Source organism: Thermoascus crustaceus, assembly GCF_041956765.1.
Source record: "Thermoascus crustaceus strain CBS 181.67 unplaced genomic scaffold VTN00scaffold_4, whole genome shotgun sequence".
NCBI classification, from domain to species: domain Eukaryota; kingdom Fungi; phylum Ascomycota; class Eurotiomycetes; order Eurotiales; family Thermoascaceae; genus Thermoascus; species Thermoascus crustaceus.
Window position 1 is genome coordinate 2,758,001 of NW_027192530.1, and position 26,949 is coordinate 2,784,949.

Below are 26,949 nucleotides of genomic sequence, written 5' to 3' on the forward strand. Positions count from 1 at the left end.
GTGTCTCTGTCGCCCATAATCCACTTCTTCCCTAAGAATCTTGATGTTTTTATAATAATAATACACCGCCAGCCCTCTGTCTCCTGGTCCATTTTTCTCCGCGGGGTCGATGGAGTTTGATGGAGCCGCAGGAGGCTCATATTGGTATATGAGCAGAAGATCGTTATGGTAGGTCCTGATGATGTCCACGTCATGGGTTTGTGGCTAGCTGAAGCAGGGCAGGTTCTTCTGGTTGGTAAGTGCGCGCCCCATCCATGCATTCTCCTCCAGTCGGCCAGACCGATGACCCCGCAACTCTTCAACGTTCAGCCTGACGCAGCGCGGCTGTGTGGGAGAAGAGAAGAGGCGAAAAGAAAAAATATTTTTTTCTCCAAGGAGATATACTCCTATCTATTCACATGGAATGTTTCTGCCTGTACTGGTTCGACGTGGTGAGTAGGATGTGGTGAAATTCTGTGAAGTTGATCTCCCAATTGAGAGATTTGTCCTGGTTGGGAAGTCGGCGAAGTCCGAGAATCAGAGCCTCAAGCATGTCATGTATATGCTAAGCATCTATAGCAGGTAGGTAAACTTGAACCATAGAAGTCATCGAAGGCAAAAACACAAGCTTAATTCGAGAGCAGAAACTCAAAACTGACCAAGCATTTCTGTTGTAGAACGGGCGCTAAGCCAATTTCACAACGGAGCGGTTATGTGTCAACCTAATTCGGATATGGTTTTGTAGTAGTACATCGTATGTAGCCTAGCTTGAGATCTTAAGAGGTAGTAGGTACCTACTAGTCTAGTACTGCTCATTGGTAGTAGGTACCTTAGTCTTGAATCAATATTAACATTGTCCCTTGCAGGCACATCTTACAACCACTACTTTAGGTAGGTATCTAGGTACTAAACTACCTAATTTGTCTTCTGTCTAACCTTGGAAAGCCAGGAGTAGTACCTACTACCTAAGTAGGTAATTTACCTATCTTGGCCTAACCTTGCCGTTAGGATGCAAGCAAGTATCAAATACCTAGAAGGTTAGGTAGGTAATATGTACATGTACTTGTACTTGCATGTCCACAATAATACATGCAGCGTGCGGCACACAGCACACAACACTGCTAAAATCCTAAAACACCAAAATTAGGTATACTTATTGAAGGAGCGGTCTATGGACATAGCCCTGGAGATTTCTACTCTACTACCTAGTTAGGTAGTGTCTTCCCTACTAACTACCCACCCTACCTCGATGCGCAAGGCGACTAAGTTGATCTGTCCCGCATCTGGCCTCGACTCGCCACCTTCCAGCGTTGCCATTGCCAACGCCTCAGCATTATCATGATCATCGCTATTGTTGTTGTTGTCCTCGTCATTATTAGAATAGGCTTATATGTCATAATTTAAATGGATATGTCTGTATGTATGTAAGGTAGGTAGGTAGGTTAGTACCTAACACGAGGCAATCGCATGGTATAGCATGGTATGGCATGGCATGGCATGGCATCGAAAAAAATTTCTTTCAACCCTGCAGGTACCCATCTCATCTATCTGCATCTAATAATCAGACGATTGGCCTGCCGATCAGGTACATTAGGTACATTACTTAGTGCGAGGCTGTGAGGCTGTGCGGCTCAGGTCTAGGACGAGGCTGAGTCGAGTCGCAGTCGCAGTCAAGTCAGGTCGGGTATGCCCGGTCAGGGAGGTCTTTCTCCGCGGATTGTGATTGTTTACTGTTTACATGTGCGGTGTAGTAGAAACCTTTTTCAATAGGTAGATAGATTGGAGGTGTTGGTTTTGTTTCGTGTTGTAGTTAGTAGCAGTAGAACTTACCTACTTATCTACTCCTAATGCAGACAAAGTTGGAACCTCCCAATGAGCTTTTTTCTTTTCTGCCAACAGTTTGAGCCTCAAGCAAGTTCATTTGCGGACAAAATTGGAATTTTGCCCCTGGGACCTCGTCGCCTCCCAGTTATTTTTTTTTATTTTTTTTATTTTGTTATTGTATTTTGTTGGTAATTATTATTATTATTACCTATAGAGTGGCTGCGGAGATGTTCCATGTCCGGAGGTATGGGTATGAAGGAACATAATGGTCTTAGGCGGGGACAATCTTTAACTAAAAATTAGGTAAAACTTTAGGGCTTAGGGACTTTCTCTAACTCAGGTACCTAGACCTTAACTACCTAACCTTCTAAAGTGTTACAGTACCTGCCTACTAACGCAGCAAAAAAAAGTTTCCACCTACGCAGTAAACCCCATTTCGTTTCTCCTGGGAAGCAAAACCTGCATGCATACTTCAAGAGGAATTTGAATTTTTTATCTTTATCTTTCCAAAAATACTATATCATATGACAATGATAATGGTATTAAAATTAATTAATAACTAGTATCTTTATATCTTTAGATGGTAGAGAATTAACATTGATTGATTGATCTATATTGTCTATATGTAATATGTAAAAGTTCCTACCCGGTTTAATCAGGACAAATGTGACTTAAGTTAGCGAAACTACATGCATGGATTTGATTGATTGATAGGATCTGGAGAGTTCCCGATTTCGTCCTCAAGGGGATATAGATACCTAAGTAGTTGTAGATCTGGTCTGTTTACGCAGTGTGTGCAGTGAGACTGAAAGCTGAAAGCGGATATGGAGAAGTTAATATAATATAATATATACTATAATAAACTGAACTACCTGGTAGTCTATGCTATGCTGTGGTATGAGGTATTATCATTTAAAGGTTCAATAATTATTATTTTTTCTTTGGCTTTCCCCCTTTCTTCAGTCAGCGCCCGTCGACATCATGCTCATTACTCGAAACACTTGTTTCTACACTTGGATGTTGTTTCTGGCAGACATCAAGTTTACGCAGAGTCCTCCTTCTCGATGACTGCGGGTGCCTTGATTTCGCGTCCCTTGAGGAACTCGAGGCCCTCGCCTCCCTGGATCTGAGGTTAGCATGATATCAAGTAAGCTGGACAACAGGACAGGCAACTTACGTAGCTGATCAACGGAGAGACTTCGACGCCGGTGGCCTCTCCCTCGGTGGCGACAACACCGCCGGCAGCCTGGATCCAGCGCTGGCCCTGCTGCATGATGTCCTTCTTGCTGGTGTCCGGGTCGTCCTCCCCGGTGCCCTTGGCGTTCTTCAGCGGCGAGAACTCGTCCTCGCGCTTGACCTCAATGCAGGCGAACTTCTCCAGCGGGATCATGGGGAAGACGTCGAAGACGAACTGCTCGAGCTTGATGCCGTTGGGCTTCTCAGGCTTGACGGTCTCGCCGGTCTCGGTGTTGACGCAGGGGATCTTCTTGCGGGCGACGTGGTGCGGCAGCTTGTGCGCCCAGGTCTCGATCGACTCGAAGAAGCGGAACGAGTAGTAGTGGTTGACGATGTTGGCGGCGCGGAACTTGAGCACGTCCGGCTGCTTGGGGTCCTTGGCCTCCGCGGTCTCCTTATCGATCTCGGAGTACTCGACGACATCGGGCTTGCCGTTCTTCTGGAGGATCAGGCCCACGGACTCGGTCGCGTTGCGCTTGCGCACGACCTTGGTGGCGATGTCGACGTCCTTGGAGGCGGCGAAGCCGATGAACACGGGGTCAGCGACCTTCACCAGGCAGTTGTCAACGCAGTAGGTGTGGATGTGCTGGATGCCGCGGTCGCGCATGTCCTTCCGCACGCCGGAGGTCAGGAGAGCCTGGTAGATACCGCCATTTCCATCAGGGGCGACAGCAACCTGTATCGTAGTCAGTATCCCTATTCCTCTCGACAACGGTGGCTGAGATCACCAACCTTGGCCTTGCTCTCCATCATGATCTTGCCCTCGTTGGAGATGCAGGGCAGGACACCCTGCTCAAAGATGATGACATTGCTCTTGTCCAGACCGAAGTAGCTGTGCTGCTGGAAGAACTCCTCCGTCGGCTTGCGGGTCGGTCCACTAGTCATGACATACCACGGGACCACAGCCTTCTCCTTGCCAAACGTCTTCTGGGCCAGCTGCTGCACCTTGGCGATACGCTCCGCCTGGATCTGGAACAGAGACTTGTGGCTGGGGAGTCCGATATCAAAGCAGCCCTTGGGGGCGGAGCTTCCCAGACGGGTACCCTGTCCACCGGCCATGAGGACCACGGCGACCTTGTTCTCCGCCACCAGCTTCAGACCCTCATTGTACCAGTTCTGCACATCCTCCGGGTTCGAGTCGATGATCGAGGCCGTGGCGGAGTCCGGCAGGGGCTCGAGGCTGGGCTGGGCATCCGGAGCGGCGGCCTGGGAAGGCTTCAGGACCTTGTCAGCCAGCTCGTTGATGCGGTTCGGGTCGAAGTTGGAGAGCTGGTGAAAGAGCTGGGTCTTCTCGATCGGCTTCAGCTCATCGAGGAAAGCGAACACCTGGCCCTGTCCGGCAGCCTCGTAGCGCTGCTTGAGCTGCTCGAACTCCTGCGGAGAGGGCTCACGGGGAGCTTCCTCGCCCTTGCCCAGGAGGTTGGAAACAGTCTCTTTGATTGCGGCAGCCATTGTCAACGGATGTGAAGATGTCAGTGAGAAGGAAACAAGTGAACGAGAGGAAAAGGAGGATGTAAACGACCGGACGTGAGGAAGAGGGAGGACGCTCTGGATTAGGCGGGGTGGAGCTGGAGCTCTGGGAGCCAGAGAGGCGGAGGATGTCTTACTCGTGCTCTCACACCGCCACGCGCTGTTATTCTTGGACACCTTTGGACAGCTAGCCCCGTTAACTATCGTTGCTATACCGACTAGAATCGCTAGAGAATGTCTTTATTGGGTTCAGGGCCACTCTGAGCGGGGCTGCCGCAGAGGCGCAACGCTTGGCAGAACGTGTAGACATACGCTGCTACTCCTTGTATATCTATCTACTGTGTACTCCCTGTCAACCTTGCTGCTACAGTCGGACAGCAGCCAGTCAGATCTGGAAGCACGATGCACCTGTGGCTTGCTTGGAATCGTGACTAAGATTATTTATTTGTCAAGCTCAATTGCAAAACGCCCTAGATTACAGAAAAGCTCAACATCCCGGCCCATGTTTGCCGCCCAATGCATTCCATTCCAGTATACATATGTAGAACATGTTGAGAGACATAACTCTGCAGCGCCACTCCACACACCGCCCTCGTCTCAGCGCCTTCGCCGGTCGTAAGACCGATCGTCATATCTGTCAAGGCGACTGCGCTCGTGGCGGCGGTCATCATCATAACGCCTGTCGCGACGGCGATCGTGGTGTCTATCATCATCATAATCTCTCCTCCGCCTTGGGCTCCGGCTGCGCGATCGCTCGCGTCGCGATGGCCGGTGCGACTCCCGCTGGTCGGGTTTCCGTCGCATCTCCTCCCGGTCAAACACCATTCCGTAGCGATCTTCATGTCGGATATCATCAGTTCTATACTGGCGTTTCTTTTCTAAGCTGGATATGCCACCAAATCCTCCTCTCTGGCTGGCACGTTTGGAGTTGGTGGCGTCTCGCCAGCTCTGCGACAGCTTTGCGACCTGCATCGTCGGTTAGTAAAGTCCACATAGAAGATGTGATGTGGCGACATACACTCTGGGAGAAGTCCACATGGATGCGATGGTCATCAATCAACACGCCTTGCATCTTGAAATAGGCCTGTTCGCAGTCTTTCTGGTTTTCGAACTCGATGAAGGCATACTGTAAGCTGTCCCCAGTTCTCTTGTCCCGTATAATCTCGCAGGACAGAATTGGACCGAAGCGGCTAAAGATAAGGTGGAGATCCTCATCTGATATTGTCTGTCAGCATGCTGTTCATGGTAAGGATGGCAGAATTGCGTACCTTGGGTAACAGGGTTGAGCTTGCAGACAAAGAGCACGTTCTCGGGCGGCTTCACCTCGGCAAACGGAAGATCTCCAACCATCTCTAAGGTCAGCGCCTGGGCTCTCGCTTCCCTCTCTCTTCGAAGCTTCTCCATCGCTTCTTCATCCATGTTCTCGTCCAATTCTTCATCGTCCGCGATTCGGACGGTTGCCAATTGTGCCTTTGAGGGTAACGGGCTCTCTGGCGGCTCGACCAGACCCGGAGGGTCAGGGAAGGGGTCATCGAGGATCACCGTATGCCGAATTCGAATGTCCTTAAGCGGTCGGCCCGTATCGTCAATGAAAGCTGCGTTGATCTTCTCGAGAACGTCGAAGCCTTCCACGACTTTCCCAAAGACGGCCGCTTTGCCATCCAGATAGTCCAGATTGTCTCCGAGAGTGACGATGAACTGGCTTGCCGCAAGACGCTCATCGGGGTCTTTGGGCGACGGAACCGTTGCCATGCTCACAGTGCCACGCTCCGTGTGCTTCAGTTTCGGCGGTAGTTCGACCGGGAAGGTCCGTTTTGAAGGGCCCTCCAGAACACCCCATATCGACGAGCCGCCATCGCTGTCGGGGGATCCAGGGCCAATGGGGTCGCCAGTCTGGAAGGTGAAGTTCTTCTGGACACTGTGTACCGGCGAAAAATTGTAGTATTTGACCTTGCATAGCTTCAGGAAGCTACAACATAATGACGAGATCTTAGTCTTCCATGTTCAGCCACTCCACGTTGTCCAACAACCGGCAAGGACACCGGAGGAGAAGACAAACGAAACACTTACTTTTCACATGCTTTGGGAGAATCGTCCACCAGAAGATCTATGACGATGTCGCCGAGCGAGGTCTCGAGGAGCACGCTCATGGCTGCTTACCGCGGTCGCAGCGCTGCGGGCTGCGGCAAGGCCGACTGGGGTAAGTGAGAACGGGCAGAAAACCTGCGAGAGTCTCCGCGGCAGTAGACGCGGCAAGGCCGGCTGCGACAGGGAAAGGACTGAGTCCAGGGCGGTGGTTGCGAAGTCAGAACCGCCGTGGTGTTGGTGACGAGATGCGGAGAGCGGCGAGGGCGGCGAAGTTGCGCTCCGCGTGTGGCTTTAGCAGGGACATGGGCCGACCGGACGCGGCGCGGGCCAGATCTGCGCAACGACGGCTGCACCTCCATCTCCATGCATTCGACAGCACCAGAAGACTTCATGGCCAATGGGCATTTTCTGTGTAACCAGCCTGTTCTGGACTGAGCCGCTCACCCTTGTGTTTCCTCCATCTCTGAAACTGAGCTGTCCAACCCGAACCTTAAGCGGGCAACGAGTGCATCAGGCATGAGGCCGTCCCTGAAGGTGCACCTCCGTTTTCCACATCGGGGATATCCTTTGGACGATTTATGCTGCTACTAACTGCTCTCTGGTTTGAAGATGGACCATCGTTTCGCCCGTGATCGGAGCAAGACTCGTCTTCCTCGCAGCGTCTGCGAGCCAGCTGCGCTATCCTCTGGGAACGGTCATTTTCCCCGCAGGCATTGCGAATAAAGCAGCTCCTAGATTGGGTCTGAATAATGTCGTTGGTTCTTAGTGTCGATGCTGATGGGCCAGCTCATCCTTCCCCATGGGCTGTGTCACAGCACTGACAAGAAACGGGCGGTCTCCTGCATATGATCTACGATGCGTCCAGCAGCGTTGTTATCCTATCCGGGAAACGCATGGCGGTAGCTTTTGTCCAGGCTATCTATAACTAGAATCTTCTGGGTTAGCGACCTAGAAGATAGAATTAGTGGATGCATCCTGCTAACCAATTTGACATGCAGCACAGAAGCGACCGATATTCAAGACTGTTATCTGTGCTTGTCCTGGATGGATCTCTTTTTGAAGTCCGCAGATGGTTTCCCACTTCCCTACGGAATTCAGCTTTTCTCCCTTTGGCGTCAGTTGAAACGAACTGAACAACACCATTCATCTCCAAAATCTACTGCACCTAACCCTCAACCGAGGTATATCTCTAACCGGATATCCATGGATACATTACCCCAGCGGCACGGCAAGCCAGGGATATCCTTTCAGCCGCCGCATTTCTTCCATACTATTTCCAGAATGTTCAACCCGTCATTCGACCTTCGCCGCTGCCAACATTCTGCATATTCACATGTCCGGACCTCCGATGAAACTTACCGCGAGTCTCGTCCAAATTCCAAAGCTTTGCGGTTTGGCGCTACGATTGTCCCTATGTCCTATAGTTAGATCATTAGAACAGAAGTCACCTCTGCTATCTGCCGCCCGTGGCTCGTTATATCTTGCTTCGATAGGTATACGGAGACGGGCAACGCTGTTGGGCCGAAACAGTCCGAAGCCAATCGAGGCAGTTATGGCAACAGTGATCGCCTTGTCTTCTTATTTTTTTTCTGTAGCAAAGCCATCAACCTGAGCTGTCTCTTGGATTTTCAAGCACTGGCTCTTCGAATTGGACCTTTGGATCCCACTACATGCGGCTTAGGTAAAGCAGGATTTTCACTGATTGAGAACGAGGTGGGTGCCCGGTCTCAATTGAAATGATTACTAGCAGACCACCGATTCCGGGCGCCTCCCTCTTCAAGGACGTCTACGTTAGGAAGAGGTTTCCTGTCAGTCTGTACATGCGTGTTCCATCAACGCCCGTTCAGGATTACACAGTTAAACCACTTCACTTAAGTTTCACCTCCGTCTGCTGAGACATCAGGGATAGTCCCGAGACATTTTATTTTAGGGTTGAGGCCGTTCGTTTGCGAGAGGCCCCTGGGCACTTTCGGGGCGCATACACTCTGGATCAGGATCTGGTGTACACGTTCTGAAAAACAATTGCTCGTGGCGAAGAATGGTATCGAGCGTACCTTAGATAGCACACCCGGCCGAGATCGCAGTCCAGCCTCGACCGTTTGTGGCGAGTTTGCTCTAACGCCTATATCTGCAAAAGCCAGGCCAATCAGCTTGGCGATCAGCTGGTCCAGCGAGCAAACACGGCCCTTAGCGACTTAGTCTGCCAGTGACTGATACTAATAATTGACAGGTATGCTCCAAGTGCCATTCTAAAGTACGCAAACGCAGCGCGGCTGCTTGCTCCCCCTGGCGACTAAAACTAACTAAAGTCTTTCATGCAGATTCAACTAAGCTCCCTTGATTGCCAGCCTGCAAAGTGGCAGGCTCTGTTTGTCACTATAGAGAGGGCAGCAGGGAATTTCTCGACAGACTCGGTTGGCCCCCAGCAGCAACTAACGTCAGTATGTCTTCCTGCGCCGTGGACGACCCGAATTTCCCAATCGGGACTGACGCTTCTGCAGCCGCCGCCAGGGCAGCATCCAATGCGTGTGACGTTACTCTGTGAAACTGAGCCTCCCAGCACCGGGATTTCGGTAGTCTGGTTGTCTATGCTTGTCTATCGGAAGGCTGCCCTGGGTGATTTCCTCACGTAGACCCTGAACCAGATGCAACACGGAAGTTTGCATACTCCCCTGGTACAACAACAAAGAACATATGCACCCAAATCAAACCGTCCTGGTGGCGAGCAAATGAGATGGCGATATGCCTGACCCCACGGACCTTCAAGGCGAATTATGACGGGTCTAATTCCCCACGTCCTAAGCATAGACATGCTGCTGGGGAAGACAGATAGGGCAATCAGCAATTTTGCTGCCAAAATAATGGCTTAAATCTGCTCTCTTTCCGGATAGGTCCTCTTCTGCACTCTATTTCGACTTGCAATACCTGATGACCGACAGACCTAAAGCATGTTCACTCTCTTCTGCTGACTCTAGCACGCGTCTTGCTTTTTCAGACAAGCCATCATCTTCGTTGTTCATATATCATTGGAGCATTTCTCTGTCAGTCTCTTTCTGAATTGTTCTACAACGCTGCCTGTAAGTCTTCACGTTGATACCCAACTTCTGTTGATGTTGGAAAGCTAAGCAACACAGGTAATGGCCCATACGTACTATACACCGCAGGACGAGATCGACTTTTATCGCCGGTCAAAACAAGAAACCCCGCTTTCGGTCTCTCAGTCTCTACGGAGTGAGAGCCAACCGGAACTTTCAGACGGGGGTAGCAGTCGAGTTAGTCCGGTCGCCGAGTTGGATGGCAAGAGCCGCCCCGGACCTCCTAGACGACGGATCCAGGTTGCGGTACGTTGAGAGATCCTGTATGTACTGTAGAAATGTTCTAATTTGATGCAATTTCAGTGTGGTCGCTGTCGTAAGCGGAAGATTAAGTGCAGCGGTGACTCTGGAGATGGGCAAGGATGCACCAACTGCAGAAGTTCGGGTACTCCAAATTGCCAATTTCTGAGGGTGAGTTGCTGCATATAGTCGTTTACAGTCGCATCTTTACTATGGCAGTTAATCTAATTCTCGCCTGCTGTCCAGGTCAATTCATCAGCACTGCAGACCAAAACAGACTTCTCCGGATGGCCATATCCTGCAATACATGGCTCACAGTTGGGAAACTTTGCTAAAACGTCTGCTCTGCCAAACAACTCGCCAACTCTACGCTCAGCTTCTTATTCACGGCAGTCCAGCTACGATCTGGGGACATCCTTTACAAGAAGCCAATATCCTCTTAATTATAACATTAACTACGATGACGACCCCTCGGCGATGTTCAACATTCAGTCGCCAGCATACACGCTGCCTAATGCGAATTCAAGCGTAATGGTTAGTTACTGTGGAACTCCAGGAAGTCCCAAGGCGTGGAACCCGGTCCCCAATATTAACAAAATGCAGAACGGGGGACAATACCCGGATCAAGACTCTGCGAGTCCAATGGCACAGCCATCCTACCCTTACATAGCGCCCTCTTCACATGTCCCTCCGTCTACCGATATCCCCTCTCTCTTCCCCGCGATAGCCTCTTTGTCGTCGAACTGTCAAGGATCCGACCGGACACTACCAAACCCAACGACCCGGGGTCAGGTGCTGAATAGTTCTGCTCCACTTGCCACACTCTCTGACAGTCTGTCTTTGTCTGGCTTGTCTTTTTCTCCTGGACAGAGCTACAAGGCCGGGAATCACTGGGGTCCCAAGAGCACTTCGTCGACCAACAGTCAGAGCTCAACCCGGACGATGTCCAGCTCTAGCGGAGGGACCAGCGTCAGTCCAGTCAACGGCACGAAGACGGTTTCATCGAGTCCTCAGGATATGGTCTTTGGATATGTTCCGATGACAAGCAGCTCCTCTCCGCCTGCGATCTCGTCCAATGTGTACCGTGGAGCCGACACGGTCGACCCGACTGACAGTTTCCAAACAGGAGGCACCGACTCCGGACTCACGAGAAGCATGTCCCGAGAAGGCGAAAGCCTTCTCTCGCTTGGCAGTTGCAGTACAGATTTCTACGGTTACAGCACCGGCGAGAAGTCTAAGCGTCGCGGTGGCGGAGCAAACTCGGGTTCCTCGGGCACCCTGATGAACGGGATGCAGTACACCCGTCTGACTGAGCCAGAACCTCACCAAAGCTCCTTGGCGTTTAGTTTCCCACAACCGGATGCTGTGACGGATGCGCATAGGAAATCCATACCGTCTCTGAGTCACCTGGGTGGTTACTAGAGCTGTTGTCTACTGTGGATACAGCTATAGCGCACCCTCTCTCGTCTAGCTTGTCGCACTGGATTGCGCTCTCCACGGGACAACGGCAGAAGCTGCTTCTATACGTGTGTTTCGCGGCCACCCATGCTTTGAGACAGACAGAAAAAGAATGAAGGAAAAGGAAAACGAAAGACATATCACTTGCACTCCCTTTCAATCCTACCCTTTTTGATGTCTACATACCTACTTCACGAACCCTTCCTCTCTTGGGCCTAGACCGGAACATGTCTGTGTCTACTAGACGCCAGCAATTAGCCGGGGAGCACAGTGCCGGCTGTATTGGACTGGTCGGTTTGTAATGGGTGGTTACGCTGTTGACTACTGTAATACGATGAAAAAAGGGGGGTGGCCAAAAAAGGAAAAGAAAAGAAAATCTGTTCGGCTTATTTTGCTTTTTTATTTTTTGGGGTATCTACTTCTTTGGTCGACTATTATTCTTTGTTTTTTGTTTATTGTTATTCATTATTATTGCGCGAGCGGGTCCACCATCCCTATTCGTTCGATTGATTGATTGATTGATTTCGGGTCGTTCATACTTATACCATACCATACCCTTCTATTCTGTTCAACACTGACTGTGTCTGTGTATCTTTTCCTTTTTCCTATCCCCCTCTGTCAGTCGTCATTCCCTACTATATAGGGAATGGGGGATACATCTGTATCAATCTTTTTTTTCGTTTCCTATCTCCGTTCCTGTTCCCAGTTATTTCCATTTCGGGATTGCTGTCTGATATTTTTATATTTTTTGTCTATCCTATCCTATCTTCCTGCCGTCGACCAGAGTCGACGGTCAAGCTGCATCATACTTATCCATCATGTCATATCATAGTTGTGGTGGTGTGCGTGTCATGTCATCATATGATACGGTGGTCTAAAAATGTCCGCATAGATTAGTCACTTTAGGTTAGTTAGCTTAGGGAGGTAGCTAGGTAGACTTGACCTTGGCCGATGGATGACGGTCTACATAGGTCCAGGTTAGGTCTAGGCTCTACCTCCGAGATAAAAACGAGACAAGACAAGATAGACTAATGTAATAGTCTTTGATTAACTTGATCTTCGGTAAAATGTTTTAATTATACTCGGCTTGGTTCAGGCATTGTATATGATATATTAGGTACCTAGCTAGAATGAGAACTATTGGGTTTATTGTTATTAATTAGTTGATATTGTGTGTCCACTTTGTTATTCCTGTACTTACCTGCCTCTTATTTATTGCTCAAGGATCGCACAGAAATTTCATCGATGGGATGGGAGTGTTCTGCTATATTTAAATATTCATCATCGTCAACTATATATATTATCATTAATTACAGCCAGAACAGACCTATTTACCTATATTACATTACATTAATCCAAACCAATTTAAAAAGAATCTTATTCTGATCACCCGTCCGGATCCAATCGGTCAGAACAACCAACCCACCGTTTGCACTCCAAAACGAGAAATAACTGTTCTTTGTATTTTTCAGCGAGCGCTTGATTGATAAGGGTATAATAAAATGATCTGATTCCGGGGAATATTTGGGTCAGGATAGGATAGGATTGGTTTAGATTGATGTATGTGGGCTGCGCTTCCTAATCCAACCTCGTTCAAAATTTCCTGTTTAGGCAATTTATTTGCTAGGATTCATTGCCATTCTTTTTTGCCCAGGGACAGATTGAAAAAATGCAGGCTTCACCTTCATTGGCAAGCCTCTACTGTACGGTAGGCCCGGCTAACTAAGCTTACAAACAGTTTCAGATCGAAGTTTAAATTTAATGCATGTATGAACTAATCTAAGATGACAAGTCTCAGTCTCTTACAGTAGAGTTCTCGAGTCAAAGAAGAAAAGTAGTTTAATTTCAACTATGAGATGAAATAATCAAACTATTAATAGCAAGCGCCCAGATGGTTGGATTTTCCGATGTGATGTGATGTAACATCGGCTGATTTCTATTTTTATTTTTATAGATAATGTACACGTACAGTACATGACACGCATGGCCGTATGGCAGCACGTGTGTGTATATATAGGTAGATGTATGTATGTACACTGGTACACATGTGCATCCGGTGATAACGGGTTTAGACTGACTGATTGCTTAGCCCAGCCCTGCGGGATTCTACTGTGACTTTGACCAGAGTCCGGATTGTCGGATCCGGAAGCTTAAACTTCATCATTCGTGACACGAAGTCGGAGCTTAGACTCTCCTGTCCTCCGCATTTTGGTTCATACCTTTTTTTCATGAGGCAGAGCAGGTACCCGGTGGCTTGAGCTCGTACAACATTTCCAAAATGAGACGTGGTCTGCACCTTATTATAGTATAACCTTGTTGGGCTAGATTGCAGAAACTTGACGGATTTAAGTACCATCGCTATGAAAGTCAGGGGCCTGAGGACGATCATCGAGTAATTCTGTACGTCCGGATGGGGATGTTAGTCGAGTGGAAGAACCCTGTCTGTTTCTCGGAGGGCGGCGATTTGAAGGGCATGCAATGAGCCTGAAAGTGATTGGCTTCTGTGCTATAATTAGTAATCGCATGTCTCTCATACTGTATAGGGTCAACCAACCGCAGGCGTCCAAGAACGCCTGGAAGGTATCACGGTTCCGGAGTGTCGCGGAGATGAGAAACTCCTCAATTCTATAATTATCGAAGAGGTCGCGTAGAGTGGACAGGAGAAGGGGTACAAGATCAACGTCATAAATCTGTAACAATGGACAAAATTTCGCCCTGCCAGTCAGTGTGAGGACAGTGGGAGGTACACAGCTGCCCGTACCAGATCGGCGCCTAATGCGACATCAAAATGCTGCGGTTGTCCGGATTGAATGTCTCCGAACTGACTGTCTTCCAGCGGGTTTCCCCATTCCCAGATAGCGGGCTGGATTCTGCTAGGGTCCAGATGGTTGCGAGCCACGCAGTCCTGGATGCTGGATATCAGGGACGGCTCGCGGTCCGTCACCAGGATTCTCTCTACCCCCAGATGCTTGGCACAGAACATGGAAAGGAAGCCGGTACCCGCACCCAGCTCGATGACTCTCTTCCCGCGCACGAGGGCCTCGCCCTGCGGGGTAGACAGAAATGTCCCGAGATGTAAAGCTGCCTCCCACGTGCGGAACCCCGTCGTCCCAGAAGACAGGATTAAGCCCCGTGATTCTGAGGTGATGACCGTGCGACATTCCTGCCCAACTCCAGAATGAGGCGCCGTGTATTTAATGTACGACAGCTGCTGGGCTTCCTGGAGCGCGGACGGCTTCGGTTGTGTAACAAGTTCACTCCAACAGTCCATGAGATCATCCAAGATCTCCTAAACAAAAAGTGCAAGTCAGAGACAAATTGACTATATAAAATCGAAAACAATGAGAGGGTATCTGTATAGGATATAGAAAAAAAATTAAGAGAGATGCAGATCATGCACTATGCGGGCATGATACACGCCAGGGCAATAGTCTTGTCCAACGGTTGGGTAGAACATCATGCAGAGGGGTTCGTACATCCTCCTCCGGGTTCGAGATGGACTCTTCGATGCGATACAGGATCATCTTTAGGACTCGAGTCCGGTAGCTCGCTGGCGGAATGGGCCAGAGGGCATCCTGGTTGAACATGCGCTCGTAGATGGCCGCCTGCACTGCGGGGTTGACGATGGCGTCCGCGGATGGGACGCAGAGGTCGTGGGGCTCGACCAGCTGGAAGTACTGGGCGACCAGCTGACGGACGCAGGCCTCATCGTGGGGGGAGAGAACAGACATATCTTGTGTTATGGTGTTGTATCTTGAGCCTTAGGCGAAGTTGATGTTCTCCGGAGTGGGACATCCCGATCGGGGCTAGCGCGGGCCAGGCCCTAGCCGAGCCCACACCTGACCGGCACACCATCGCCCAAATCGAAAATACGAATATTGAATCTTTAGAACGGCATCGACAGCGACTTCGACAACCCTTTTCACCCAACGTCCCCCCATCGAGTATCTGCCTTCTGTCGACGCAGATTCTCCCTGACTGTCGGTGGTTCACTTTCCGTCAATAACTCGCCGCAATCATGGCCGACGCCCCCGTCACTCTGCGGACGCGCAAGTTCATCCGCAACCCGCTTCTCAGCAGGAAGCAAATGGTCGTGTAAGCATTCCCTCACTGGATCCCATCAATGCGGTCGGACAAAATAAGGAAAAGGAAAATTATGCGAGGTAGAAGCACAAACGATGGGAATTAAAGAAAGAAGATGGATACACCAAATTTGAAGATTATCATGAGAAACCTTGTCTGACAATAGCTCCTTTCTCTCCGCGCAGGGATGTCCTCCACCCCAACCGCCCCAACGTCTCCAAGGACGAGCTCCGCGACAAGCTTGCCGACCTCTACAAGGCCAACAAGGACCAGGTCTCCGTTTTCGGCTTCCGCACGCAATACGGTGGTGGCAAGAGCACCGGTTTCGCTCTCATCTACGACTCCCAGGAGGCCCTGAAGAAGTTCGAGCCTCACTACCGCCTTGTCCGCATTGGCGCCGCTGAGAAGATCGAGAAGGCCAGCCGACAGCAGCGTACGTTACACCTTTGTCCTCCCAGGACGCATTTCAAGGTGAACATTGTTGGAAACAACGGGGCTAACATACCACCTCCAACACTACAGGCAAGCAACGGAAGAACCGTTCCAAGAAGTTCCGTGGTACCGCCAAGGTCAAGGGCCCCAAGAAGAACAAGAAGGAGTAAACGACGACCGCGGCCTGAGTCTGACGGAGGGGGATGGAGGTGCAGAAGCTCGAGGAAGAGGCCAGGGGCCATTGATGATGCTGGATTTGATAATAGCGGTGGTGGTAACCGGTGGCGCATAACTGTGTTTATTGGTGGCACACAACCCAATATTATCATGACCAATGTTGACGATGACGGGGGGAACATAAAAAAAAAGAGCGACACCAACGATGTTTGTTCGGGAGCTCTTACATCTGGATGATACTACCATTTTCTATCGATCGGCTTTTTTTTCTTCATTGTTTCTCTGTCCAGCATCATCAACCATCCACCGCCATCATCATCAATCGAGACCCCGGGGTATCGTCGATTTCGATGTACTCTTACTGTTAAAAGAAAGAAAAGACGAATCCTCTAACTTTATGCATGTTCACAACAAGAAAAGGCAACACACGGAAAAGGGCTCGTTCTTACCAAAAGAACAAGACCAACTTGCCTACGTACGAATAGACTTAAGTCCTTTCTCCGAGTTCGTTCCGTACTCTCGTAGCCTTCTATACCGAAAGTATTTTGGGAGAGTATATGCGCCCATCTAAATAAAGAAGCTACCTCTATAGTCGAGTTCCAAATCATTGAACATGTTTCACAACTGGCAGCATGGCCGCTTTAACGTATCATGTGACTTGGTAGAACACAAGCAAATGACAAGCAGTAGTCACCAACAGCACTATGGCAGGCTCCAGGAGCTAATGAGAGCACAATATAAAGTGACACTGTAGCAGTGCAGCAGGCTGCAGCAGCTGAATGAAGTTCAAGCTAGCAGGAATTGGGGCTACTAGTGAAATAATAGCTATTTTTGGTGAGAGGGTCCCAGCTAAAGTTTCTCTTATGTTCAGACCACTTTTGTCGACAGTTTATTACTGCTGTGGTATGTCACATGGAAGCGGAGATGTCAAGAGAAAAACACTGGCAACTCACAGGCTGAGACCACTGGTTTGCATAATCCCACTGGCCGTGCAAATCGTAGGTCATGTAGATAACGTAGTCGACAACGTTACCCATCATCTCGATCGGGAAGCCCTTGAGGTACCAGAACAAGGCTGGAGCGGCCATGGAAACCGTCTTCTCCTAGGCAACGCGGCGCGCAGACCCTTCAAGAACTGGTAGTAATATGAGCCATCGTGGGTGCTTGTGATGTTCTGTCCTGGTCTGTGTTAGCCTTCATGTTTGTATCAAAACTTTCCCGTCGTGCCGCACTGGCCCCAGATATCACAGCAAGGGCACGGTTTCGGGCCAGCGGGCTTCTGCTGTGGGTGCGAGGGACACCATTGTTAGCTTGCTGACTCTGGGGAGCCACAAATATTATGGATGCGAGGTGCCAGGAAACTGAATCCTCGAAGGGTTGACTGATCGCAGCGCTTCCAGCTTGGGGATTGGTCCGAAGTGGGGCGGGCCGATACGTTTTTCCGAGCGGGGGCAAGGGTTCTGCTACGAAAACCCTACCGAATCGCACTGAAAGTTTTTCATCGTCAAAAGGGCATCTCGGCAAACCGCTTCGCGCTCCGCTACTCGATCAATCCACTCGATCAATCGCATACGCAGCGAGAGAATCATACATTCGCCATGGATTCTTCCAAAGCCCCTGTTAAGCTTGTCAAGGTGACCCGAGTCCTCGGCCGTACCGGTATGAAATATCCCTACCTTTGAAGCATCAAGAACTTGTTTCTTGGGAATATATGCTATACCGGCGACAATAAACTAACTGAGAGTAGGCTCTCGCGGTGGCGTGACTCAGGTGCGCGTTGAGTTCATGGACGACCAGAGCCGTTCCATCATTCGCAACGTCAAGGGCCCCGGTATGTTTTGTTCTTTATGGATGAGGGAGCTCTAGGCTAACTTGTTACTTGTAGTTCGTGAGGACGACATTCTCTGCCTGCTCGAGTCTGAACGCGAAGCTAGACGTCTGAGATAAGACGCAAAAGCTACAAAGGAGGAAGGATTAGACCAGGTTACGGGGCGGATCTTCGGGGTAGAACACTGGAGAATGAGCTCATGGCGGCACCATTCGGACTTTGATTCCTGTTTGTTCACTTTGGTTTTGTTCCTAAGACATTGAGATGAGATAATAGGCGTTGCCGAGATGAAAAAAATACATTGCCCCGGGATAGGCCGTCTTCTCGTGAATGAAAAGCTCCGCGTGGTCCTCAATGTTAGGATCCTGTCTCTGTCGACGGATTTCGTGGTATCCCAACTCGATTACTTCTCTGTGGCCGTTAATCATACTCTCAGCCTTACCGACCAGTCCTTTGTCCGGTGAGACGCAGGTCACACTGCTGTTATATGAATCCAGCGTTCCCGGGGGTATGGGTAACCCCGAAATACGACGAGATCTGGTTGCCAATGGATTCAGGTTTCTGGAGGTCAATACACGGGAGATAGTCGAACATGTCCTATGTCCAATTGTCTCCTCCAAATACATATTGAACATCCCTAGGTAGGATATTGCAATGCATTAGTAGTCCGAGCAGCCGCTGGGGCGTTTGCGACGAGTACTAGAAACCATCCCGAAGAAGCTAGAGGGTATCGCTCGCGCGATTGTATGACAAGCATAAAATCTGCTGTGTTGGTTATCAGGTCGAGATACCAATATCGGAAGCGTTCGACCGCTCGATCTATTTCAGCTGCTCGACCTCGATCTGTGTCGGAAATGGCTGAAGATAGGATCCGGGTCAGCTCGATTCATATAGAAATATTTCTAGAAGGGTTACTAGACTGGGAAGGGTTTGGCTTACCGGATTTACCTGGATCGTCTCTATCTGGCGACACCCCTGTACTGCCTACATGGACATGGGCCTAAATATGGGGTACCTGACCTAGACAGGTAAAAATATCATATAAAACATCTGCGAGCAGCTCTTTCCTTCCTCACTTTGACATCGCCGCTTTAAACGGGTGAGCTGGGTGAGTCAGGTGATTTGCTTCCTGAGCTTATTTATTCTTACTCCATTGTACGTAGCTGGGTAGATAACAATAATAGAAAGAATGAGATTATAGAAATATAGGTATGTGCCAGATCTGATCGACTACCTTGACCTTCAGCGTCAACTCTTTTCCGCACAAGCATACTCTAGACACCAAGCACAAACACAGCCAAAGATGAGAAGAATGGCCTCAGCCATTTGATTGTCCGCAAGGGAACGCCTAAACGAATAGGTAGGTAACAATCGATGATCTTCCAATAGATGAGATGGCGTACTGGAGTGCTCCAGTGGACAGCGTGGTAGAGACAGCCGCTACCAACGCAATAACAACCGACAGCCAGACAGAGACAAGGAAAAGAAGGGATTGACTATTAGAGTCTACTGATAGGGTTGCATTTGATTTATCTAGTTCCATCAACTCATGCAATTCTGCTAACTTTTAGTTTCTTGGATGGTGCCATTACTTACATCAAACCCGGACAGGTTATCCGATCTGGCACATTTTCTCAGCTCGAATGTGAGTACTTGTGGATTTGACGATGAAAATGACCGTTGGTAGGCCGGTTTACAGCATCATTTCCACACATATCGCTCAGCAACGTCTTGCTGCTCTAAGGTTGTATATACATCATCGTCGTCGTAGTCGTAGTCGTCGTCGTCGTCATCATCATCGTCATCATCATAATGCCGCTTTGGGTTATATTGGATGCGCCGGTCATCATCATCATGCTGAACAAACCACCCCTGACACCAATCGATACCCGACTGAAGGGGATCTCTGATCTTACCAGCCCATTCTAAAACCCTGGTGACACCCAAGAAAATCGGTTTGAATGTACGTCGTATAATGCTTTCGCCCAGCTTCACGCCCATGAAGGCCATATTTCGGAAGGTGAGGATTTGATTAATGAGTTCGATGGCAAAATTGTGGCAGTCTGATACACCGAGGATGTAGCGCCGTCGTTTGGAGATGATGCATTGGGCTGTTTACTCGTGGGGTTAGCTACAATAAAGCATACATATATGTGTGTGTATATGAAGCTTACCGATATCACTAATCTGTCCAAAAGACAACCGTGTCTTCCCCCTAAAAACCTGCTTGACCACATGGGGCATTTCTTCATAATTCATTCGCTCGATATCCTCCTCATCGGAGGGTGTCACTCGGAGTCGCGATCCTTCTCTGTAATACTGCAATTCGTAGCGATACCAACGGCCCGAGCAAGAAGATCCGACCTTGAAGAGGTACGCAATAGCTTGTCAGGCTCGATCTTTCTATTTCACACACACAAACAAAGGAATTTGTCAAGATAAATAGTAAGTACATGCATGAAGTACTTACCTCAACCGCCCAATGCTGAAAGATCAAAATCAAAGGATTCAACCCCGCTCGCTCGCGTGACACTGTGCGGATCCCTTTTCTTGGGTCGGGGTTTAGCTCTCGGTAAAGCATGCGAACTTCAAGCTCAGGAGGATCATCGCAGGGATAAATAGGCGTATACTGCTGGGGCGGCAGCATTGCTGACCAGGGCAATACGACACAGTCGTAATCTGAGGGATCCAGGGAACGATCCCAGGGGACGTCATCGTCGATCTCGAAGTCGATATCGTAGCTAGTTTGGAAAGCTGGATGACGATATGATGAGCGCTGTAGGGGTGGGTTCCGATTTCTTCGAGTTGGATATCCTGTTTGGAGAGGAGGAGGGGTACTGAAATTGCGCTGCAGTGGCAGGGATTGATAAGGTGCATTTTGATAAGGAACAAGATCAGTTGTACTGTCCGTAGATAGGTCAAAATTCCAATGTCGATATGGCACTGCAGCGTACGACAGGCGGTGGGTCCCTCGCGGGGGAAAGGAGGGCGGGTTTGCAGACGCGGAGTACTGCTGACACTCTTAGATGAAAGAGAATGCAGAGACAAGTTGGGTAAAAACATACCATCTTGGCGGTTTTGTCAACTACTCTTGTAGGAGGTAATTACGATATACTGTACATATATAAGTGCTCACATCAATTATGAAGAGAATCATACGAATCATTGCTTAATTGAGAGATATATATAGGACATGTAGATAAGAGGTATGGCATGTTCAATCTTTTTGTATCTGTCGAATTAAGTCGCATAGGTACCCAGCCGTAGTCGACAACAATACAGCAGACTAGAAAAGTGGACAAGAAAACCCTTTGCTGAAACAGCGAGAGATGAATGGTAAACTTGGGATGGTCAGTCTGAAATGCAAGCAGAGCAGACGTGGCGTCCAAGCAAAGTACCTCGGTATGCATGGTGTTCAAGCGGAGTATATGTGTTGTCCAAGTGGAGTATGTGTAGCGTCAAATGAGAACCAAATAATCAATAGGATAGATTGGTTGTACTGGACAGGATGGTTTATCAGAAGGCAATCAATTGTCTATAGAAGACAACAACTCACACAGTCATTTGCAAATATTTCGCTTTCCAACAACTGCGCCATGACACGTCTGACAAAGCACCTTGTGCCAGGCTTTATTTTTTGCCTCCTCATCATCACAGTCACTGCAACGTCTATCTGGCAAGGAGTCTATTGGTCTTCAGACGGGCATGCAGACCCCTCCTGTTCCATCGCCGGCGACCAGGATATGTATGGCCTTGGGGTGCGCCTTGGGATATACATGCAGCTTCTGACAACAACCGTCGTGGATGTCTTCGCCCAACCCGAAGACGCGGCGAATCTCACCCCGACCAATCTGTGGTTCTTGGTCGCGGTGTTTGTGGCAGTCCAGCTCAGGAGACTCTTGTCCGCCAGCTCCAACTTTGCAGAAGCCTACATTGTCATATCACTCGGCAACGGCATTACCTTGACAATCCTCGCGGGCACACTGCGGCTCCATCCTGAGGGACTCAAAGAGAACAGCTTTACCGCAATGTGCCGCTTCCTTGCCTGGGGCATGTGGAAAACCTGCAGCGTGCGCTTCTGGTGGGTAGTCCTAGATAGATTGGAGAGCAGCTCTTGTCCTGCTTTTGGCTGGCTGGTCGCCCCAGTCCGATTGGATGGCTGGTTTAGAATCTTCCACAAGGCCCTTAACACGACCGAGTGGGCAATTTGGCTTATTCTGTTTCTTCCCTATGTGGTTGGCGTCTTCTTGATCGCAAGTTGCGTGTGCCAGCTTCGAGACCCACCGAAAGCTAGATGCAGAATCGTCCTTGACCTTCCTTTCGTACCAGTGGAGGATATGCATGGGATTATCTTCGGTAACTCCAGAGTCAGTTCTCTCAGATTTTACGTCTATTGCCTCGGTCAATTGCAACTGATGGCGGATTGCAGAGCACCAATCGGGATTCCTGGTGCAATTCTCCGGAAGTAGAGCCTTCACAGGTGTGCCGATATATACTTCCCCCCTCTTTCAGTTGCTGGTCAAAATTAATAAAAAGTTCCAGATAGTGCAGCGTCGGCTGGGCAACTTTCTAGAGCACAAATACCGCGGGCAACGCAGAGATACCTTACTTGACGACCTGCCGACGTTTCGAGGTGTCTTCTTCTTCAGAGAGGCAGTGACAAGTTTCGTTCAGCGAAGTGGTTTTGAAGGGTTCCCTTTCTTGTTCGCATCAGATATCTTTGCCTTGGTTATCACCGTCCTGACGGTTGAGCTTTCCATATGGGTAAATGGCGTCAAAGGGGTCAATCAGCTGGACTCGTCTGGGCAGTTGATTGCCTTCATTGTTGGACTGGGAAGCTTTGCGAGTGCCATTTGGGCAATCTATCACGCAAAGGCTTGGCCCCAAATGGTGAGAAGCGCTATTAGTCACCAACAACAAAATCATATTGGCGTGGGTGGAAATTCGCTTACGGAGTGACAATGAGTAGGGAGGGGGGAAATCCACCTAAAGACCCTGTAGCCTAGAGAAGAAATACAATGATACAAATTTATAGACAGAAGAGAACCTGATCATTGAACCTTTGCTCTTTTGCCGAACGCCAGAGAGGAAAGGGCAGGTAGTGATATAAGGAGGGGGCAATAGAATAGACAGCAGTATTATAATAAGGGTAAAAAAAACAAAGCAGACAACAGAGATGTAGAATATAGAGAGAGATAGTTAGAAGAGCAAGAGGTCATAGATCTTACATGATTTTACTCTTTAACATGGCCGTCATAGTCAGCAACTGCAGGAATATGCTTAAAGGGGTAACGAACACAGCGAACTGGGAAGGTAGGTACCTAATTGTGAACCAGGAAACGAAGACACTACCTACCTAAATCACCAGATCGAGTCCGATGTCATCTGTTTTGCTTTTTTAAGATCACCCTCTCACCCTCAACGAGGTGATTTCAAAACGCCCCGGTGTTGCTCACCTACTGGAACAGGAAGAGTAGTCGACCGGCCCGGGGTGTCCGTAGATCTTTGCGCGGTACCTAGGTATCTAAGTACAGTGCACAAATAAATAATTAATTAATTGAACATTATTGTTACTCATGCAGATTAGGGATGTGGTGAGTGGACAGAATGCAGAATGTGAACTCCATGCCATTTCCATATGATATTGGATCGAAATTTGTTTTCTCTACCGCCTGAGGGTCAGCTATGGCTTTTTTCCCCCTTCATCCTTCCCGGATTTGAAAAGATACGATACGAGTTCTAGAAGACAGATAAGTAAATTCACAATATGTATTGCTTGTTCACAGAGAAACAGAGAATCTGAAATAAAAATAAAATGAAATTTCCCATTTTTGCTCCCTTTTTACAAACGCCATACGTATATACAGACATACATACATGCATAGCGCAACATATGATTGAATAGTGAACAAACATAAACACGCGCGGGATATGATGACAATGATAATGACAATGCACGTTGATTATCCGGAATGGAATGAGATCATTTCTCCTTCTTTTTGGACTTGGACTTGGATGATTTGTCCTTGTCCTTTTCTTTCTTCTCCTTCTTGCTCTTCGAGCTGGACTCTTCCTTTATCTCCTGGCTACCGCTTGGATTCGATGAGGAAGAAGCAGCTGACGACGACCCCGCCAGCGCCCCCGTCATCGTAGTCGAATCACCTCCTCTTCTGCTAGACGTAGATGATGAGACACCGCTCCGTTCCTCCTGCACCAGCCGCATCTCCTCTTCCGGAGGGAGCATCGTGCCCTCGATGCTCAGGAACGCGCGATCGCGCTCCGCACCGGGGATGATGTCGACGTCGCGCACGCGGAAGCGGACCGTGCCGCGGACGCGGTGGCCCGAGGCGGATTCGAAGTAGCCCTGCACGGCATCTTCTGCTTCGTCTTCGAGGGCGTTGTTTGTAGTGGCGAGGTCGAGAGGGGTGAAGTGTTCCTTTTCGGGGTCGAAGTCTTCATCTGGAGAGGCGGCGAATCTCTTCTTTTTAGGAGTTTGGCTCTCCAAGTCCTTCTCTTCTTCACCGGGTGGAATCCACTTCCAGTCCGCGGGCAGCCGTCGCCGCTCGACGCCCACGGAGAACAGATTGTACACAACCGCGCCCAGGAAGCCCTCGGACTGGACGTTAACCCAGCCCTCGAGGATCTGGCCCCGCTGGGGCCGGAATACCAGAAAAGTGGCAGTCAGGTAGACGTAGAGCACGCCGTACTCGCCCGCTGTCGTCGCGAGCGTCAGTTGCTGTGGACTCTCAGTATCCTTGGATGCGACACTGGATGCCGTCGGAGGCTTGCTGGATATCGACGCATCGGAGTATGCGAGAATCACTCCCTTGAAGGGAGGGTAGTACGTCAGGAGCAGCGGAGAGAGATGCTCCGCCAGAAGCGACGCGAGCGCATGCGTCGGGGATATCGAAATCGGGGAGAGAGGCAGGTAGAGCGTCGATGTGATGAGTTTGAAGGGAGAGTCGGAGTCGGAGACTTTTTCTGTGGTTTCTGTTGTCGCCTTCACCTTATCCTTTTTCTCCTTCTTCTTGTCCTTGGACTTCTTGCTCTTTTTCTCCTGCGACATCTCCTCCTCCTTCGCGATCAGGTTCGAGTCGGCCGCCGCCGCATTATCGTCGTCGTGCTTCCGCTTCTTCGACGGTGTGTGGTCCTTCTGCTTGTGCTTGCGCTTACGCTCCCGCTCGGACGAGTCGCTGACCCGCACGGCCGGCGAGTCAATTTCCATCGCGTCGACCGACATGGCGGGCTGCGCGATTGGGGCGTCGTCGCGCTTGTCTCGGGGGGTTTGAGATCTCGAAGCCGGCGACGGTGAGGTCAAGACAACTTTTTTTTTGGTGCGGACAAGGCGACCGGAAGAGAAGGCGGTGAGCAAGGCGGGGAGGGGAGCTGTCGCTTTGTTGGCCTGATGGACGAATGATCCCCCTAAGATATCGACGGCGACGTCGACATCAGAAGTTGTCCTCTGGGGCTCTCTGATGGAAAGCTAGGGTTTGTCTGGGAACTGACGGCGTCATGTCGTCTATCCTTTCCTTCGTCGGCTGGGCCATTCTGCCAAACGTGAGTTCCGCTATCAACACCTCCGCCAGTTCTCCCCTTGAGCTGCACCACATACAAGTTTCCTGCTTTACACCTTTTCTCCCTTTAATGTGATGTTATATATCTGACTGGGCATTAGTACGCGACATCCTTCCTCCAAAGCGTCTACTATGGCCTCACCATCCGTGCGGGAGAGCCCAAACCCCAACCCGGCTCACCGCGCTATGCTCGACACCGCCGGCGCATCTTCATCTTCGTCGTGACCAGCTACCTCCTCTACACGCTCTACGAGACCTTCTACCAGGTCCGCGTCGCGGGCGATTTCTACCGTCTACTGGGCGTCTCGCCCCTGGCCGACGACAAGACGATCAAATCCCGTTTCCGCCGGCTTGCGGCCCAGCATCACCCGGATAAGGTACACGGAGATGGGGCCTCCGCAGGATCAGATGCCTTCTTCGTGTATCTGAAGCTGGCGCACGATACGTTGCTTGATCCTGTGAAGCGCTTCGCGTACGACCGGTTTGGGCCCGAGATCCTTCAGATGGGTGACCGGCAGAAGACTATGCAGGACTATTTGTATGCAGCGATATACCGCATGATACCGCAGTACGTGGGCGGGTTTCTGATGATCATGTTTATGAACTTCGTGTGGTGGCCGCAATGGGGGCGATATGTCAGTTTTCCCCTGTCTTCTCTCCCTATCTGTCCTTTGATGAAAGGTCTAGACTGTGCTAACAGCGACCACAGTGGCGCTTCTACACCTTCGCAGCCCTCATCACGCTCGAACTCGCCCTGATCACCCACCCCCTCGCACTCTTTATGCCCGCCGCCTATCTACCCGAGTGGCTGCGCTCCCTCTTCGGCATCTCCACCGGCTTCTACCTCCTCCCGTTCCAGATCCTGACCCTCGCCCGCCGCGCCTCCGTCACGCTGCACATCTTTATTTCGCAAGTCACGCCGCCTGAGGTGGCCAAATCCTCTTCGTCATCTGCTGGTCAACCGTTGAGTCCGCAGACGATCCAGCGGCTCGGACAGGTGGTGCAGCTGGCGCGGGCCACGGATGTCGAGTCCACACGGCTGCTCCAGGTAGGGTTCGCGCCGTACCGGGGCGATAAGGAGAGCGTGGCGTTGCTGCGGCGTGGGATGAAGGAGGGGTTAGTACTGGGTAGCGTGAGGAACAGTCCGGAAGTGCGGGAGGCGGTGCGGCAAGTGCAAGAGAGGAGGAAGAGGGAGGCGGCCGGTGCCAGCAAAGAGTAGGAAGATTGATAGTGACTCTAGGCTTCTCGAGATGGTGCTTCTTCTTTTCCCGGTCTGCTCGAGAGGGCATGGTTTCTTTTTATGTATAAACAGCTTGCCTATAGATGTCCTGTACAATTTTCGGAGTAATTGGTCCTGTTTCATCCTAATAAATAGGTACCTAAGATGGCGATCTGCCTGTTCTCCCTTTTTTTTGTTTCCTCGATATCCTTGATGAGAATGTAGGTTCCAGAAAATAAGACATAA

The 26,949-nt window shown here is 49.9% G+C and overlaps 11 protein-coding genes across 11 annotated transcripts; 6 read left to right on the forward strand and 5 right to left on the reverse strand.

Moving 5' to 3' along the window:
* Positions 1-2,845: 2,845 nt before the first annotated feature.
* Positions 2,846-4,491, reverse strand: VTN00DRAFT_7520 (uncharacterized protein; the record flags this gene model as incomplete). The annotated part of the gene is made up of 3 exons (XM_069434273.1): positions 2,846-2,923; positions 2,981-3,715; positions 3,772-4,491. The coding sequence occupies 3 exons, from the start codon at positions 4,489-4,491 to the stop codon at positions 2,846-2,848; spliced, it is 1,533 nt and encodes a 510-aa protein (XP_069287570.1).
* Positions 4,492-5,106: 615 nt separating this feature from the next.
* On the reverse strand, positions 5,107-6,659 carry VTN00DRAFT_7521 (uncharacterized protein; the record flags this gene model as incomplete). The annotated part of the gene is made up of 4 exons (XM_069434274.1): positions 5,107-5,475; positions 5,528-5,724; positions 5,778-6,478; positions 6,580-6,659. 4 exons carry the CDS (start codon positions 6,657-6,659, stop codon positions 5,107-5,109), a joined length of 1,347 nt encoding a protein of 448 aa, XP_069287571.1.
* A 2,253-nt stretch (positions 6,660-8,912) lies between these two features.
* On the forward strand, positions 8,913-9,230 carry VTN00DRAFT_7522 (uncharacterized protein; the record flags this gene model as incomplete). The annotated part of the gene is made up of 2 exons (XM_069434275.1): positions 8,913-9,038; positions 9,099-9,230. The coding sequence occupies 2 exons, from the start codon at positions 8,913-8,915 to the stop codon at positions 9,228-9,230; spliced, it is 258 nt and encodes an 85-aa protein (XP_069287572.1).
* A 504-nt stretch (positions 9,231-9,734) lies between these two features.
* VTN00DRAFT_7523 (uncharacterized protein) lies at positions 9,735-11,354 on the forward strand (the record flags this gene model as incomplete). Its single annotated transcript, XM_069434276.1, has 3 exons — positions 9,735-9,938; positions 9,996-10,103; positions 10,179-11,354. 3 exons carry the CDS (start codon positions 9,735-9,737, stop codon positions 11,352-11,354), a joined length of 1,488 nt encoding a protein of 495 aa, XP_069287573.1.
* A 2,421-nt stretch (positions 11,355-13,775) lies between these two features.
* Positions 13,776-15,121, reverse strand: VTN00DRAFT_7524 (uncharacterized protein; the record flags this gene model as incomplete). The annotated part of the gene is made up of 4 exons (XM_069434277.1): positions 13,776-13,891; positions 13,945-14,080; positions 14,152-14,679; positions 14,867-15,121. The coding sequence occupies 4 exons, from the start codon at positions 15,119-15,121 to the stop codon at positions 13,776-13,778; spliced, it is 1,035 nt and encodes a 344-aa protein (XP_069287574.1).
* Positions 15,122-15,408: 287 nt separating this feature from the next.
* Positions 15,409-16,075, forward strand: VTN00DRAFT_7525 (40S ribosomal protein eS24; the record flags this gene model as incomplete). The annotated part of the gene is made up of 3 exons (XM_069434278.1): positions 15,409-15,485; positions 15,659-15,906; positions 15,996-16,075. 3 exons carry the CDS (start codon positions 15,409-15,411, stop codon positions 16,073-16,075), a joined length of 405 nt encoding a protein of 134 aa, XP_069287575.1.
* A 1,605-nt stretch (positions 16,076-17,680) lies between these two features.
* VTN00DRAFT_7526 (40S ribosomal protein eS28) lies at positions 17,681-18,029 on the forward strand (the record flags this gene model as incomplete). The annotated part of the gene is made up of 3 exons (XM_069434279.1): positions 17,681-17,741; positions 17,830-17,913; positions 17,968-18,029. 3 exons carry the CDS (start codon positions 17,681-17,683, stop codon positions 18,027-18,029), a joined length of 207 nt encoding a protein of 68 aa, XP_069287576.1.
* A 1,582-nt stretch (positions 18,030-19,611) lies between these two features.
* On the reverse strand, positions 19,612-20,557 carry VTN00DRAFT_7527 (uncharacterized protein; the record flags this gene model as incomplete). Its single annotated transcript, XM_069434280.1, has 3 exons — positions 19,612-20,021; positions 20,085-20,274; positions 20,381-20,557. 3 exons carry the CDS (start codon positions 20,555-20,557, stop codon positions 19,612-19,614), a joined length of 777 nt encoding a protein of 258 aa, XP_069287577.1.
* Positions 20,558-21,506: 949 nt separating this feature from the next.
* VTN00DRAFT_7528 (uncharacterized protein) lies at positions 21,507-22,869 on the forward strand (the record flags this gene model as incomplete). The annotated part of the gene is made up of 3 exons (XM_069434281.1): positions 21,507-22,277; positions 22,340-22,390; positions 22,453-22,869. 3 exons carry the CDS (start codon positions 21,507-21,509, stop codon positions 22,867-22,869), a joined length of 1,239 nt encoding a protein of 412 aa, XP_069287578.1.
* A 1,024-nt stretch (positions 22,870-23,893) lies between these two features.
* VTN00DRAFT_7529 (uncharacterized protein) lies at positions 23,894-25,150 on the reverse strand (the record flags this gene model as incomplete). The annotated part of the gene is made up of 1 exon (XM_069434282.1): positions 23,894-25,150. One exon carries the CDS (start codon positions 25,148-25,150, stop codon positions 23,894-23,896), a length of 1,257 nt encoding a protein of 418 aa, XP_069287579.1.
* Positions 25,151-25,422: 272 nt separating this feature from the next.
* VTN00DRAFT_7530 (uncharacterized protein) lies at positions 25,423-26,703 on the forward strand (the record flags this gene model as incomplete). Its single annotated transcript, XM_069434284.1, has 3 exons — positions 25,423-25,467; positions 25,586-26,119; positions 26,194-26,703. The coding sequence occupies 3 exons, from the start codon at positions 25,423-25,425 to the stop codon at positions 26,701-26,703; spliced, it is 1,089 nt and encodes a 362-aa protein (XP_069287580.1).
* Positions 26,704-26,949: the final 246 nt, after the last annotated feature.